The 13077-nt window shown below is 37.0% G+C and overlaps 1 protein-coding gene across 1 annotated transcript in view; it reads right to left on the minus strand.

Moving 5' to 3' along the window:
• DNAH7 (dynein axonemal heavy chain 7) overlaps window positions 1–13077 on the minus strand; it is a 226683-nt gene that overhangs the window by 39477 nt on the left and 174129 nt on the right. The window contains 3 exon segments of the mRNA XM_055344969.1: window positions 7466–7558; window positions 10476–10670; window positions 11954–12080. Coding sequence (XP_055200944.1) covers window positions 7466–7558; window positions 10476–10670; window positions 11954–12080 — 415 coding nt within the window.

The following is a 13077-nucleotide window of genomic DNA, read 5'->3' on the forward strand; positions in this document are numbered from 1 at the left end:
ACGGCTGGAAACGAAACAGAAAGAAAGCAAAAAAGAAAAGTAGCATGAAAGAGAAACAGGCTATACGCCCGAGAAATGGACCAAACTACATTGCATGGATTTCTGGATACGTGCCTGCCCACTTTCTGGGAGCACATGGGAGAGAGAGCACCACTCTGGCCCAAAGCCCCCTCGCAGGCGTTTATGGGGACATGGAATTTTATTCATTAATGTGACTGATATACAGCCTCCAATACATCCCTCATCCTTCCCTCTTTCTTTAAAAATCTGTCTGTCTGTCTGTCTACCTACCTACCTACCTACCTATTTATTTAAGAAAGAGAGAGAGGGAGGGAGCGAGAGCAGGAGCAGAGGATCTCAAGCAGATGCCCTCCTGAGCCTGGAGCGGAGCTCAATCTCACCACCTCAAGATCACGACCTGAGCTGAAACCCGGTTGCTTAGCCAACTGAGCCACCCAGGCACCCCTTTCCTTCCCTCTTTATAAAGAAGAGTCTACACCTTTTTTTTCTTTTCTTTTTTTTTTTTTTAATGATTTGATTGATTTATTTAAGAGATAGAGAGCGTGAGCAGAGGGAGGGGCAGGGGAAGAGACAGAGAAGCAGACTCCCCACCGAGCAGGGAGCCCTACCCTGGGCTGGATCCCAAGACCCTGAGACCATAACCTGAGCCAAAGTCAGACACTTAGAGGATGGACCCACCCAGGAGCCCTGGGTCTACGCCTACAAATCTGGATGATGGCTCCCAGCTGATCATGACTCAGAGGTGAGGCACACAAGTGATAAAGATGGGTTTAACAAACCAGTATCCCTCTACCTGGGTAACAAATTATGTAATCATATTCCAGGAAGAGGAGTAATGGAGTAACAGGAACCCACAGAATTTTTTGAAGGCCCCAGCATCACTCTAACTGGGTACCTGCACATACCCAAGGATGCAATCGTGTGTACACAGCACGCTCCAAATTAGGTCGTCAGTTCCACCAGCCTGCATCCTTCCTGAACGTGGAGCATACTGCAAGAGCAATCTCCAGATACCAAGTATCTCAAAATGGTAGTCTCTTCTGGAAAAAGTTACAAGTATTTCCAAACTTTAACCATGCATTCTCTGGAACATCTGCTCACACAGGGTTTTTGTAAGTCAAAATCACTGCCAGGTCACAGTGTCCATCCCAGTGTGGATGACTGTGTGTGACAGAGGATGTGAGGGCGCGGAGCTGGGAGACAGTGAAGGAGTATCTGGGCTTACGTTAGATTTTTAAATCCCTCCCCAATATTTCTCTAGGTTCATTCAAATACAGAAAATATATGGAAAAGCAACAACAAGCATATAAGCAGCGTGTTGGCGAGGATCTACCTACCAGGGTGACTCAAGAATTCTTTGCACACAGTTGATATATACCGAACAATGAATGGATAAAAACTCGGGATGCCTCTTTTTGTGAAGGTGAGATTCTAATTATAGAAATTTTAGACAAAAATCACTGTGTCATAATTCACCCACACAAAATGTTTCATTTCTACTTAAGTTATTTCATGTTTCAGGTATTTTGAACGCACACAGATGTCAAGCTTATTGCAGGAAACTAAAAACACTCTGTCTATCCCAGGCCTTGTCTTGGCCTTTCTCCTTATTTTTTTCCCCAAGGTTGGTCTTTTCTCACTACATTTAAAAAACCAAGAGCAACTAACAGAGGAAAATGAAAATTTTTGCTAATTTGCAAAAAATCTCATCTCCTCCCAGGGCTGACTTCTTCACTAAGTTGTAGTTTGACAAACAAAACAAAAGCACGTGGCTTTTAAGTGCATGATTTTACTTTCAGCAAGTTTGAGTTCCAAGTGTTCCCTTCTGTTCTGGGGGTGGTTCAGGCTGCTGTCAGCCGCTGCTCCTGTGCAGACATGGCTGGACCACCTTCAGCGCCCGAGCACCTGGTCAGGGGTGCACACGTCGGCGTGAGTGCAAATTTCAGCGTCTTGTTTTTAATTTTAATCTGAGCAAGGCTTACGTTCTCCCAAGACCAAACTGTGACTCCCAAGGTAGATGAAGCTGTGCTTGCTGTTCAGTTTGCAAGGCAGCAGAATTGGGTTTGCTTCTGCAAGCTGATTCTGCTAGCATGAGGTCTGTAAAATGAAATCTGTCAGTAACAAAAATTACAGACTAATTGAGGCAACCATCTTCCCCAAGGCAGGAAAGAAGTTTATAGTCTTCCATTTATGTTTTTCTATGGATTGCAAATTCCTATAGGATTTATTTAAGGTCAGAGAAACATATGCCCTTATACTTGACAAGTTTCTTAGTGAAAGCTGATTAATTTGCTTTCTGTGTACAGTTCAGAAGAAGAGGACGGTGGCCAGAAGCTCTTCATTTTGTGAATGGGCTCAAAACACTGCACACCTTAGTATTTATCCCCTTGATGTTTCTTGTATCAATAAAACACAATAAAATACTAAATTCTACATGAAAGTGTGAGCCCATCTCATTTTTTTCCTACTGGTGATTGAATGAGCATCCTTTACATTTTTCGAAACTAGAACGTTAGAGAACCTGGCATGTATGGCTTCTTACCACTGAGTGGAATTTGTTTTGAGAAGGGAGCAGTGGAAAGGAGACAAAAAAAATTGTGCTGCCAAATAATGTCAACTGTACCCTAGAGATAAAACAACCGTTGATCTTCCTGCTGGGTATCTGTAGTTACTCATGACTTGGAGGATGCAAGGAAATAAAAATCTACACAGCACGAGCCCAAATCGTAGCCTTGTATAGCACTGTTTCTTTCTCCAGTAGGCTAGTGCCATGGTACCCTGGAAAACTGCTCTTTTAAAAGTATAATAGTCTTTTAATTACTGTTGGATCCTATTAGCTAGTATTTTGGTGAGAATTTTGGCACCCATGTTCATCGGGGATATTGGTCTGTAAATCTCCTTTTCAGTGGGGGCTTTGTCTGGTTTTGGGGTCAAGATAACGCTGGCTTCCTAGAGTTTGGAAGTTTTCCTTCCATTTCTATTTTTTGAAATAGCTTCAGAAGAATAGGTATTAAATTCCTCTTTAAGTGTTTCATAGAATCACCCAGCCCTGGACTCCTATTTGTTGGGAGATTTTTGATGAATGCTTCAATTTCCTTGCTGGTTATGGGTCTTTGCAGGTTTTCAATTTCTTCCTGTTTCAGTTTTGGTAGTTTATAAATCTCTAGGGATGCACCCATTTCTTCCAGATTGCCTAATTTGTTGGCACAAAGCTGCTCATAATATGTTCTTTTTTTTTTTTTTAGATTTTATTTATTTATTCATGAAAGTCACAGAGAGAGGCAGAAAGACAGGCAGAGGGAGAAGCAGACTCCATGCAGGGATCCTGATGCAGGATTTGATCCCCGGACCAGGATCACGCCCTGAGTGGAAGGCAGATGCTCAGCTCCCCAGGCGTTCCTCATAACATGTTCTTATAATTGTATTTCTTCAGTGTTGGTTGTGGTCTCTCCTCTTTCATTCATGATTTTATTTATTTGGGTCCTTTCCTACCGGTGATTTAATGAGCATCCTTTACATTTTCTTTTTGGCAAGTCTGGCCAGAAGTTTATCAGTCTTATTGTTTCAAGAACCAGCTCTTAGTTTCATTGATCCGTTCTTGTGTTCTTTTGGTTTCTATTTCATTGATTTCTGCTCTAATCTTTATTATTTCTCTCTCCTGCTGGGTTTAGGCCTTATTTGTTGTTCTTCCTCCAGCCTCTTTAGGTGTAAGGTTAGGTTGTGTATTTGAGACCTTTCTTGTTTTTTGAGATAGGCCTGTATTGTTATATACTTTCCTCTTAGGACTGCCTTTGCTGCATCCCAAAGGTTTTGAACAGTTGTGCTTTCATTTTCATTGGTTTCCATGAATTTTTTTAATTTTTAATTTCCTAGTTGACCCATTCATTTTTTAGCAGGATGCTCTTTAACCTCCATGTATTTGAGTTCTTCCCAAATTTCCTCTTGAGATTGACTTGCAGTTTCAAAGAATTGTGGTCTGAAAACACGCAGGGAATGATCCCAATCTTTTGGTACTGGTTGAGACCTGATTTGGGACCCAGTATGTGATCTATTCTGGAGAATGTTCCATGCACACTCAAGAAGAATGTGTATTCTGTTGTTTTAGGATGGAATGCTCTGAACATATCTTTGAAGTCCATCTGTTCCAGTGTGTCATTCAAAGCCCTGTTTCGTCGATCTGCTGCTTAGACAATCTGTCCCAATTGCACCACTAGGTGCAGATATAGTGATCCTATGGGGCACTCACACCCCAGCATTTACAGTAGCAATGTCCAAACAGTGAACTCTGGAAAGAGCCCAGATGTCCATCGACAAATGAATGGATAAAGAAGATGTGGAATGTGATACTACTCAGCCATCAAAAAAATGAAATCTTGCCATTTCCAATGATGTGGATGAAACTAGAGGATATTATGCTAAGTGAAATAAGTCAATCAGAGAAAGAATTATCATATGATCTCACTCATATGTGGAATTTAAGAAACAAAAGAGTATCATAGGGGAAGAGAAGGAAGAGTAAAACAAGATGAAATCAGAGAGGGAGGCAAACCATAAGAGACTCTTAATCATAGGACTCAAGCCATAGAGACTCTTAATCAGTTTGTTTCCTTCATTGTAGGAAACAAACTGAAGGTCGCTGGAGGGGAAGTGGTTGGGGAACAGGGTAACTGGGTGCTGGGCATTAAGGAGGGCATGTGATGTCATGATCCCTGGGTGTCATATAAGACTGATGAATCAATGACCTCTACCTCTGAAACAAATAATACATTATATGTTAATTAATTGAATTTAAATAAAGTTTTTAAAAAGTATAATAGCCATATATTAGTTTAAAAATATATACAGATTCCAAAATCAACAATTTACCACTAGAACTTGGAGAACCTGGTAACAGCAAGATTGAAAGGTTTGAGGTTGCTAGTAATAGAACATACTAATAATTTTTTACATTAAGGATTATAGGTGTGATTGCATAAATAATAGTAATTAATCACCTAAGTTAAATTGAATTATGCTGTAGTAGCAAACATTTCCAGATCTCAGTAACTTCATACAACAAAAATCTTATTTCTTATCCCTGCAAAGTCATGTGGGTGTGTGGGCAACGCACTTCCTGTGCTGGTTCAGTGTCCCAGCCTGCTTGTGGCACTTAAATATCAAATGTGATTCCACAATTTTGATGGCAGGGAGAGCACCCTGGAGAATCTCATGCTGCCAGTTAAATGCTTTTGCCCTGACACTTCTCACATTTTATTGGCCAAAGCGAGGTTTATGGCCAGAGTCCTTCACTTTGTATGTGTGCAAAGGGGGAGAACTGGAAATAGTAGTGAATAGCATTAATGTCTATACTCATCCAGCTACCCGAGGAAAACTCTAAAAGAGAGATGGAAACATATAGGGCAAAGTTAGAAGACAAGGTGCCAAAGTATTGGATAAAGTAGCAATGAAAAGTATGAATTGATTTAAAAACAGAAAGAGGGATGCCTGAGTGGCTCAGTTGGTTAAGCATCTGCCTTGGCTCATGATCCCTGGGTCTGGCCTGGGGGGGCGGGGGTGGGGTGGGCGGGATAGGAGGGGTCAGAGGGTGGTCCCTGATCACTGCCGAGTCTGCTTCTCCCTCTCCCTCTGTTCTGAATACACCCTTTTCCTCTCTCACACACAAGATCTCTCTCTCAAATAAAGAAAATTTAAAAATAAATAAATAAAAAATAAAAACAAAAACATACAAACAAAAACCCCTTAGCTTGAAGATCTAACTCCTCATCTCCCTCGAATACCTTTAAAAAGAGAATGAATAAGTAATATTTGATCTTTTTGGTAGCTCAACGTATTTTCAGATTAAGACACCAAATTTTGTAAAATGTAAGACTAGGGAAAAAATATCTATAGGTGAAAAACTTAATATAAAATGGGAACAGAAGCTTCTTTGTTTTTTTCAAATCCTGAGGAGAGAAGATTGGAGGTCCATGCAGAATCATTTTAGTAGAATGGTCTTCAGTAGAAAGCCAAAACCTTAGAAAATTTTAATAAAAGGGTTTTAAAGAGAAAGCCGTATTAGGAAAGAGTGTGAAATATTTCATATTCTTCCAAGTTTAATACTTGCAGGGCAAACTTCTAAGGTTTATCACTAAAATGTCAGTGGCAGTTCATTTTGAAAGGGCTACCAAGGCACAGAATGTTTCATTAGTTTAATAAGGATTCCTGAAAAATTGTGGCTACTCCCAACACCCAAGACCAGGACAACATTAGGAGTTTCACGGGCCCTAGGCACCTTGTGCGTCCTTCACCCATGAAAAAATACTAAAAATTATATTTTACAATTGTTTTAGTATAATTACTAGCATAATACAGACTGGATTATTTTTTCTAATTTTAAAAGGAATTAAAACATTTTCACATAAACACCTAGAAGTATCATAGGCTCTACGCACAATGACCAACTGACTCTTGGGCTCAGGCTAACAGCACGCAGACAAGACAAACAAGAATTGCATTATGTCCACTGAAGAGACTATGGCTTTACAGAGGAAAGAACTCATCCACCCCAGTTACCACTGATGCATGTAAAAACTTTTAAAAATAAATTGCTTTCACCACCTAAGTTCTTGATTTTTGTTGTTAGGATGGAATTACTGTCTTAAATTCCCTAGCAACTCAAATTGTGAACATAGTAAATTATGAAATCTTTATGTATTACTTTTACTTGAGTAGTAAAAGAGGACAATTAGGATATTTCTTCAACTTTTTCTCAACATACCTAATATCTACATTTTTTTCAGAGTATACGTATATCTCTGTGGATACAGGTCATTATACGTAAGTCAGTAGTTTGATTTTTTTAAAATAGAGTATAATTATGCAAATGAGAATGTCACCTCACCAAGTACTGAAATTTGCTGACATGATAGGTCAGCTGATTCATTGGTTATATACTTTATCATTTTTAAGAGATTAAAATGAACAGTATTGACATTTTCCTTTGTAGTCAGCAGGGATGAATGTCTTAAAAACGATATTCTACTAGCTTTCCAACGGCCAACAAAGAACTATCTGTAAGACAGTATTTAAAAAGAGCCAGAAATTCTACTATATCTGCTAGGTACTAACACCACTGACTAATATCATCAAAGTAATGAGAATAAAGATGAGATTACAGCATGTAAGGAATTGGGGAAGCACAAATTAAAAGGAAGAATCATAAAATAAATAAAACTATAAAATATAACCTGGCCAGTTACTGACTTAGTGTGGCTTTAATGATGTACATACTTCTTGAAAAATGACTGCATTTGAAAGAAGTGGGATTAGTTCCCCCAGGCTCCTCCACTTCCCCTGTGATTATATAAGGAAATTCCAGCTGGCAGGGCTGGAATGGTGGGGGCGGGGTGGGGGGCGGAGGGTGGAGACTGGAATCACTGAGCTGCTTTCAAAAGCCCACACTTACCTTGTCTGGCCTCAAGCAACGAATGATAAGCATCCTTTGAAACTCATTTGCTTTATCTTCCCAATTTTCAGGAAAAACCTCATGATGTGGTTCCTAAAATTACAGTAGATATAATTCAGTGTTATTTTAGAGATTATTTCTAAAGAGAAGAGACTTTTGACTTAGAAGCGGATTTTTAGAGAAATCATAAAATGACTAAATGAAATCAAGAATACTAATGTAAATTTTATTAGGCTAGGGTAAAGTTATGAAATAAGGAATGAAAAGAAAATTTAAAACACCACAAAGGAATCAAAACTAGGACATGAATTAAGCAGGTTAATGTTAATATGAATACTAATCATTAGACAAAATGAAACCTGTTATTAAAAAATGTGCATATGGAGTTTTCCCATTATTTCTCCAAAGGCATTTTAAAAAACTACCATCATCATCTATTTATAAAAAATAAATATTTATTACAAAGGAAGCAAGAAAGGCATTATACTTAAATTTATTTCCTGTTTTGAACAATGTTTTGGTGTCTTTCTTATAAAGGTATATTTGAAACTGTATATAGTAAGAAGAAGCCAAAAGAGAGAACTATTAAAAATATACAAGAAGAGAAGCATTAAGATCCCAGGAGGGGATCTCAAAAAACTAAAAAAAAAAAAAAAGTGGGGGAAGCTTTTGTAATTTTAAAATTGTTAGAAAGGCTATGTGGTATCTCATATTAGAAACCTCCAAGCTTGTCTTTTCCAGTTTGGGGCCATTATAAATAATGCTGCTATGAATATATTTGCACAGGTGTTTTTGTGGGATTTATTTTCATTTCTCTTGAATAAATATATGAGTGAAATTTCTAGGTTAAAAGGATTGGTGATGGGCAGCCCGGGTGGCTCAACGGTTTAGTACCGCCTTCAGCCCAGGGCCTGATCCTGGGGATTCAAAATCGAGTCCCATGTCGGGCTCCCTGCATGGAGCTTACTTCTCCCTCTGCCTGTGTCTCTGTGCCTCTCTCTCTCTCTCTCTCTCTCTCATAAATAAATAAAAATTTAAAAATAATAAAAAAAATCTCCAAGCTTCATTCAGCATAGTGAATAAAATTTCTATTTGAAATTAGAATGAAGTACTCACAAAACATATTTGTCTGTAGGAAATATATTTTTATTATTATTATTTTTTTTTAAATATTTTTTTTAATTTTTATTTATTTATGATAGTCACACAGAATGAGAGAGAGAGAGGCAGAGACACAGGCAGAAGGAGAAGTAGACTCCATACACCGGGAGCCCGACGTGGGATTCGATCCCGGGTCTCCAGGATCGCGCCCTAGGCCAAAGACAGGCGCCAAACCGCTGCGTCACCCAGGGATCCCTATATTTTTATTATTAAAGGGAGAAGTCCAAAAGAGATCCAGTCCAAAATATTTACATTTATGTATAGATACAATCTGTCACTTATAATACAAGTAGGTAACCAAATAAAAATGTTCTTCACATATCTCACTCTGTCCTTCCCCTTCCCATCTTCCTCAAAGACAGCTCTTGCATATTAAACCCAAGAAAGCAGGAATAAAGAAGTGGAAAAAAAATAATTGCAAATTGATAAAATATTAGCCCTTGTGCTAAAAAAAAAATTTAAAAAAAATTGAAGACAGGCAACAATTTCTACATGTTCCAGAAGGGAAATTGTTTTACATTTTGTGTTGACTATAATAGTCTCTAATTAGCAAGATAGGATTCCATGAAAAATTGTTGGAGAACTATTAGCTTTTCCTTCTGAAGGGGAGGTGGAAATTTTCTTCTATCCAAGGTTCTTCTAGCTAGAGTACAAATTAAATTTACGTGAAACAGATTAACAGGAGCAAAAAACCCCAAAGTTTGATTACATGTACATGGAGGCCCAATAATGAAATGGAGACTTAAAGAAAGGATCAAGGCAAGTAGCTTTTATACCTTCCAGACTAATAAGAGACCATAAATCTGTGAGAAATTGACAGGAAAAAAAAATTTAACTTTGGGAGTTTCAGTTAGTAGGGAATTCTGAACAGAATTCGGGCTAGGGGTGTAAATTAGTAAAAAGCAACAAGCCTTGTTGATACAGCTTTCTAAGCTCTAAATTTCTGGTCTCTGGTGATTAGGATGTGTTTTTACCTTCTGGTAGAGGGAGAGGACCTTTCACATGGGACATGTATTTCCTGTTCTCAGGGGGACTGAGGGTCCTTCTTGCACAGGCTGTCACTTAAGTAACTTTTATTCAAAATAACCCATATGCCAAAGAGGCACATTTTGGGTAGCTTCTCCTTGATCCCTACACCTCATGTCAAATGACAAAAATATTTACTAGCTAATACCTTGCATTCTAGCTCATATCTGTATTTATAACCTGCGTTCAGAAAATCTAAATAATAACTCTTTTGTAAACTTTTTTTTTAAAAGATTTATTTATTTTAGGGAGAGAGAGAGCATGAGCTGAAAGGGCACTGGAAGAGGGAGAGAGAATCTCAAGTAGACTTCACACTGAGTGTGGAGCCCAATCCCACGACCCAAAGATCATGACCTGAGCTGAAACCAAGAGTTGGACACTCAATCAACTGTGTCACTCAGGCACCCCTGTAAAAAATTTGGCACCCCCAAACATGGGGCTCAAACTTACAACCCCAAGATCAAGAATCACATGCTCTACCCACTGAACCAGCCAGGTGCCTCTCTTTTATAAGCTTTTTAACTCACCTGCTACTATGATTGCATAATCTAAATTGTTAATAAATAAAAACCTGGCATGGGAAATCAAAAAGAATATTTTAAGGAACATGCACTCCACACAATTCAAGGATTTAAAGAGAAGTTCAGAAGAAAACCACCAACTTAGAAGGTGGGGATAATATAAATCTAAACCTTGATTTCAACATCTGACCAGTTGTTTAAAGCTTACTTAAATTTTGTTTTTACTCAAAGATAAGAATAAATTATTTGCATTATTTTCTCCATTTAAAAACTTTGGAATAAGCAAGAGGGTTAAAACATACCAAACTATCATACACTTTTTTCCATCCATCCTTTAAGTGCATAAACTCCCTACGAATGGTTTTGAAGGAAGGTAAATCATCTAGTCGACATATTTCATCCCATGATTTTTGGGGAAGCCATGTGCAAGGGTTGGCATGAGGATTATCCAACCCAATGCCACCAGTCAGCAGAAATCTCCACTCGGCTTTATTAATCTTTGGAAAACAAAGTAGCATGAAGAGTCAGAAATGAATTCATTACATACATAAGAAATTTAAACCATTTTCAAAGAATTGGCTGTTGATTTTTCAGTCCTAGGTATGGTTCTTGTGAAATTCTATATCGACTGGTATAGCAGCTCAGTACTTATTCATAAGAAACCAATCCATCCATTATAACCAGCTTTCAAAATAGTTCCATTCTAGATAGCTATTTTTTTGATAATGCTCCTCCAGAATTATTAACCTAAACATAAAAGTTTCACTAATCTAAAAACAAAAATTCTATCTGAGTATATGTTTTTTCTCAAATGTCCACTTAGAGTTTTACAGGCTCTAAAAATTGTGGGAAGACAGGAGGGAGAGGCAGGTGGGTGGTGGTATCAGCAAAACAAGTGAATGGACCTGGGAGATACTGGCTTCCAGTATGAAATGAGTAAGTCACAGTAATAAAAGGTACAGCATCAAGAATATGGTCAATGGTACTGAAATAACATGATGTGGTGGCAGATGGTAGTCACACTTGGCTGTATAGAACTGATGAATCACTATGTGGTGCGCTTGAAACTAAAGTAATATTATGTGTCAACTATACTCAATAAATAAAAATAAAAATGAATAAAATAAAAATTTTAGGAAGACAACATCATCAATCTGTCATATTTTCAACTATTTTTCATAAAATATAATGAGGTACTGCTACAAAACTTTTGCAGGAAACTCAAGAATAAAGCCTCTACTCCTTCAGAATTTGACCAATGCATCACCTAACGAAATCAATGAATCTTAAACACCTAAGGGAATAAAATAGTGAATTTACACAGTACCTCTCTTTTATTCTTACAGTGCTTCTTATATTTTAATTGAACAGATTTGAAATATAACAAAAATTTATGAATGGTATTGTTAAGCCCAAATGGTTAGACTTGACTAATTTGCACAAGTTCTTAAAAACATTACAATTTATATGATTACTTGGTGTAAATTTATCAACATGTTTAGTACATTTATAAGCAGACCTATATGTGATTCTAATAGAAACTATTTTAAACTAAAACATGCATAAATTTAAGTAATAATTACAGAGCGAACTTTGCTTTATTTATTTTTCACCTCCTTAAAATTCAGTCTAGTTTTGAGGTCTTGCTTTAACCGTAATTATTGTTTAACTATTTACAACCCTTTTGTATGTATACACACACACACACACACACACACTCAAATTAGTAAATTAGCTAATCCATGTTATTCTTTTTTCTAAAAATTTTACCAGTACTGACCGCACGTTCATGTAGTAGCAGATTTATAGTAAGACAAAAGGAAAAGAGTAGCTTATCCTTCTCAAAGAGTGATCGGCAGACATTAACATACAGGGAGTAAGTAAAGTGATCCTTGAGAATTTGAAGCCTACAGGTCAACAGAAAGACAAGGGAATAAATAAAAATGCATTATACCTTAAAGAAAATGCCTTTAAGGAAACCTATTGTAAACCATTTAGATGTATATCCTTCTAATAAGCTTTCTGGCCAATTACCCCCAAAACAATCAAGGATCATCATTAACTAGGTGTACCAATTTGAGAGCTATGCAATGTAGAAACACTTCAGTAGAATTGCATTTTACTGTTGATTGATTTTTGAAAGAAACTTAATCTTTCTTTTGGATAAAAGTCAATGCATGGTACATTAATCTATTTTAAAGATTTGTGGACTATTTTTAGCTATAAAGAATTTCTTGGGGTAAAATTTGATTTTCTTATTCTGCAGATGCTTCCAAACATTCTATATTATATATTAAATTAATAGCTTCTTTATTAAATTAACATTTGTAGTGTGCTACTCTGCTCACGAATCTATAAAAGCTGGAGAAAGCACAAAACTTGATAAACTACATGTTTATTTACCACATTGATGGAAACATGGAAATATGAATAATCACAATATTTGTAACTAACAGCTTTCTATTAAGTGCTAACATATGTTTTCTGTATTCATAGCAATTCCTTATGTGAATATAATACTTTAAGCATTTTCATTTAATTATGTCATAAGGAAAATAAACTTCATCACTGAAATATTTCTAGGTTATAATAGTGGTAATAGAAATGAACAGTTGGCTGAAAACTTTTGCAGAGAGCTAATGATTGACAATGGCCCAAACTAAGCAGATTAATTTAACTGAAGGAAAAATTAGTATAGTTTGATTTTGGCTAAGCAAAATTCTACCAATGTTTCTTAATGTGTCTGGAAAGAATAATCTATCAGTACCACCATATCTTGGCTATTTTCAGACTGATATCCTAGGCTACCGAACATCTCAGCTCTATTTTTTTCCTTACTTGTCTATTCTTTATTTTGTCCCCTGCCAGCATTCTCATTAAAAAAAAAAAAAAATACAACAAATT

Source organism: Nyctereutes procyonoides, unplaced genomic scaffold, assembly GCF_905146905.1.
Source record: "Nyctereutes procyonoides isolate TBG_1078 unplaced genomic scaffold, NYPRO_anot_genome, whole genome shotgun sequence".
Classification (NCBI taxonomy): domain Eukaryota; kingdom Metazoa; phylum Chordata; class Mammalia; order Carnivora; family Canidae; genus Nyctereutes; species Nyctereutes procyonoides.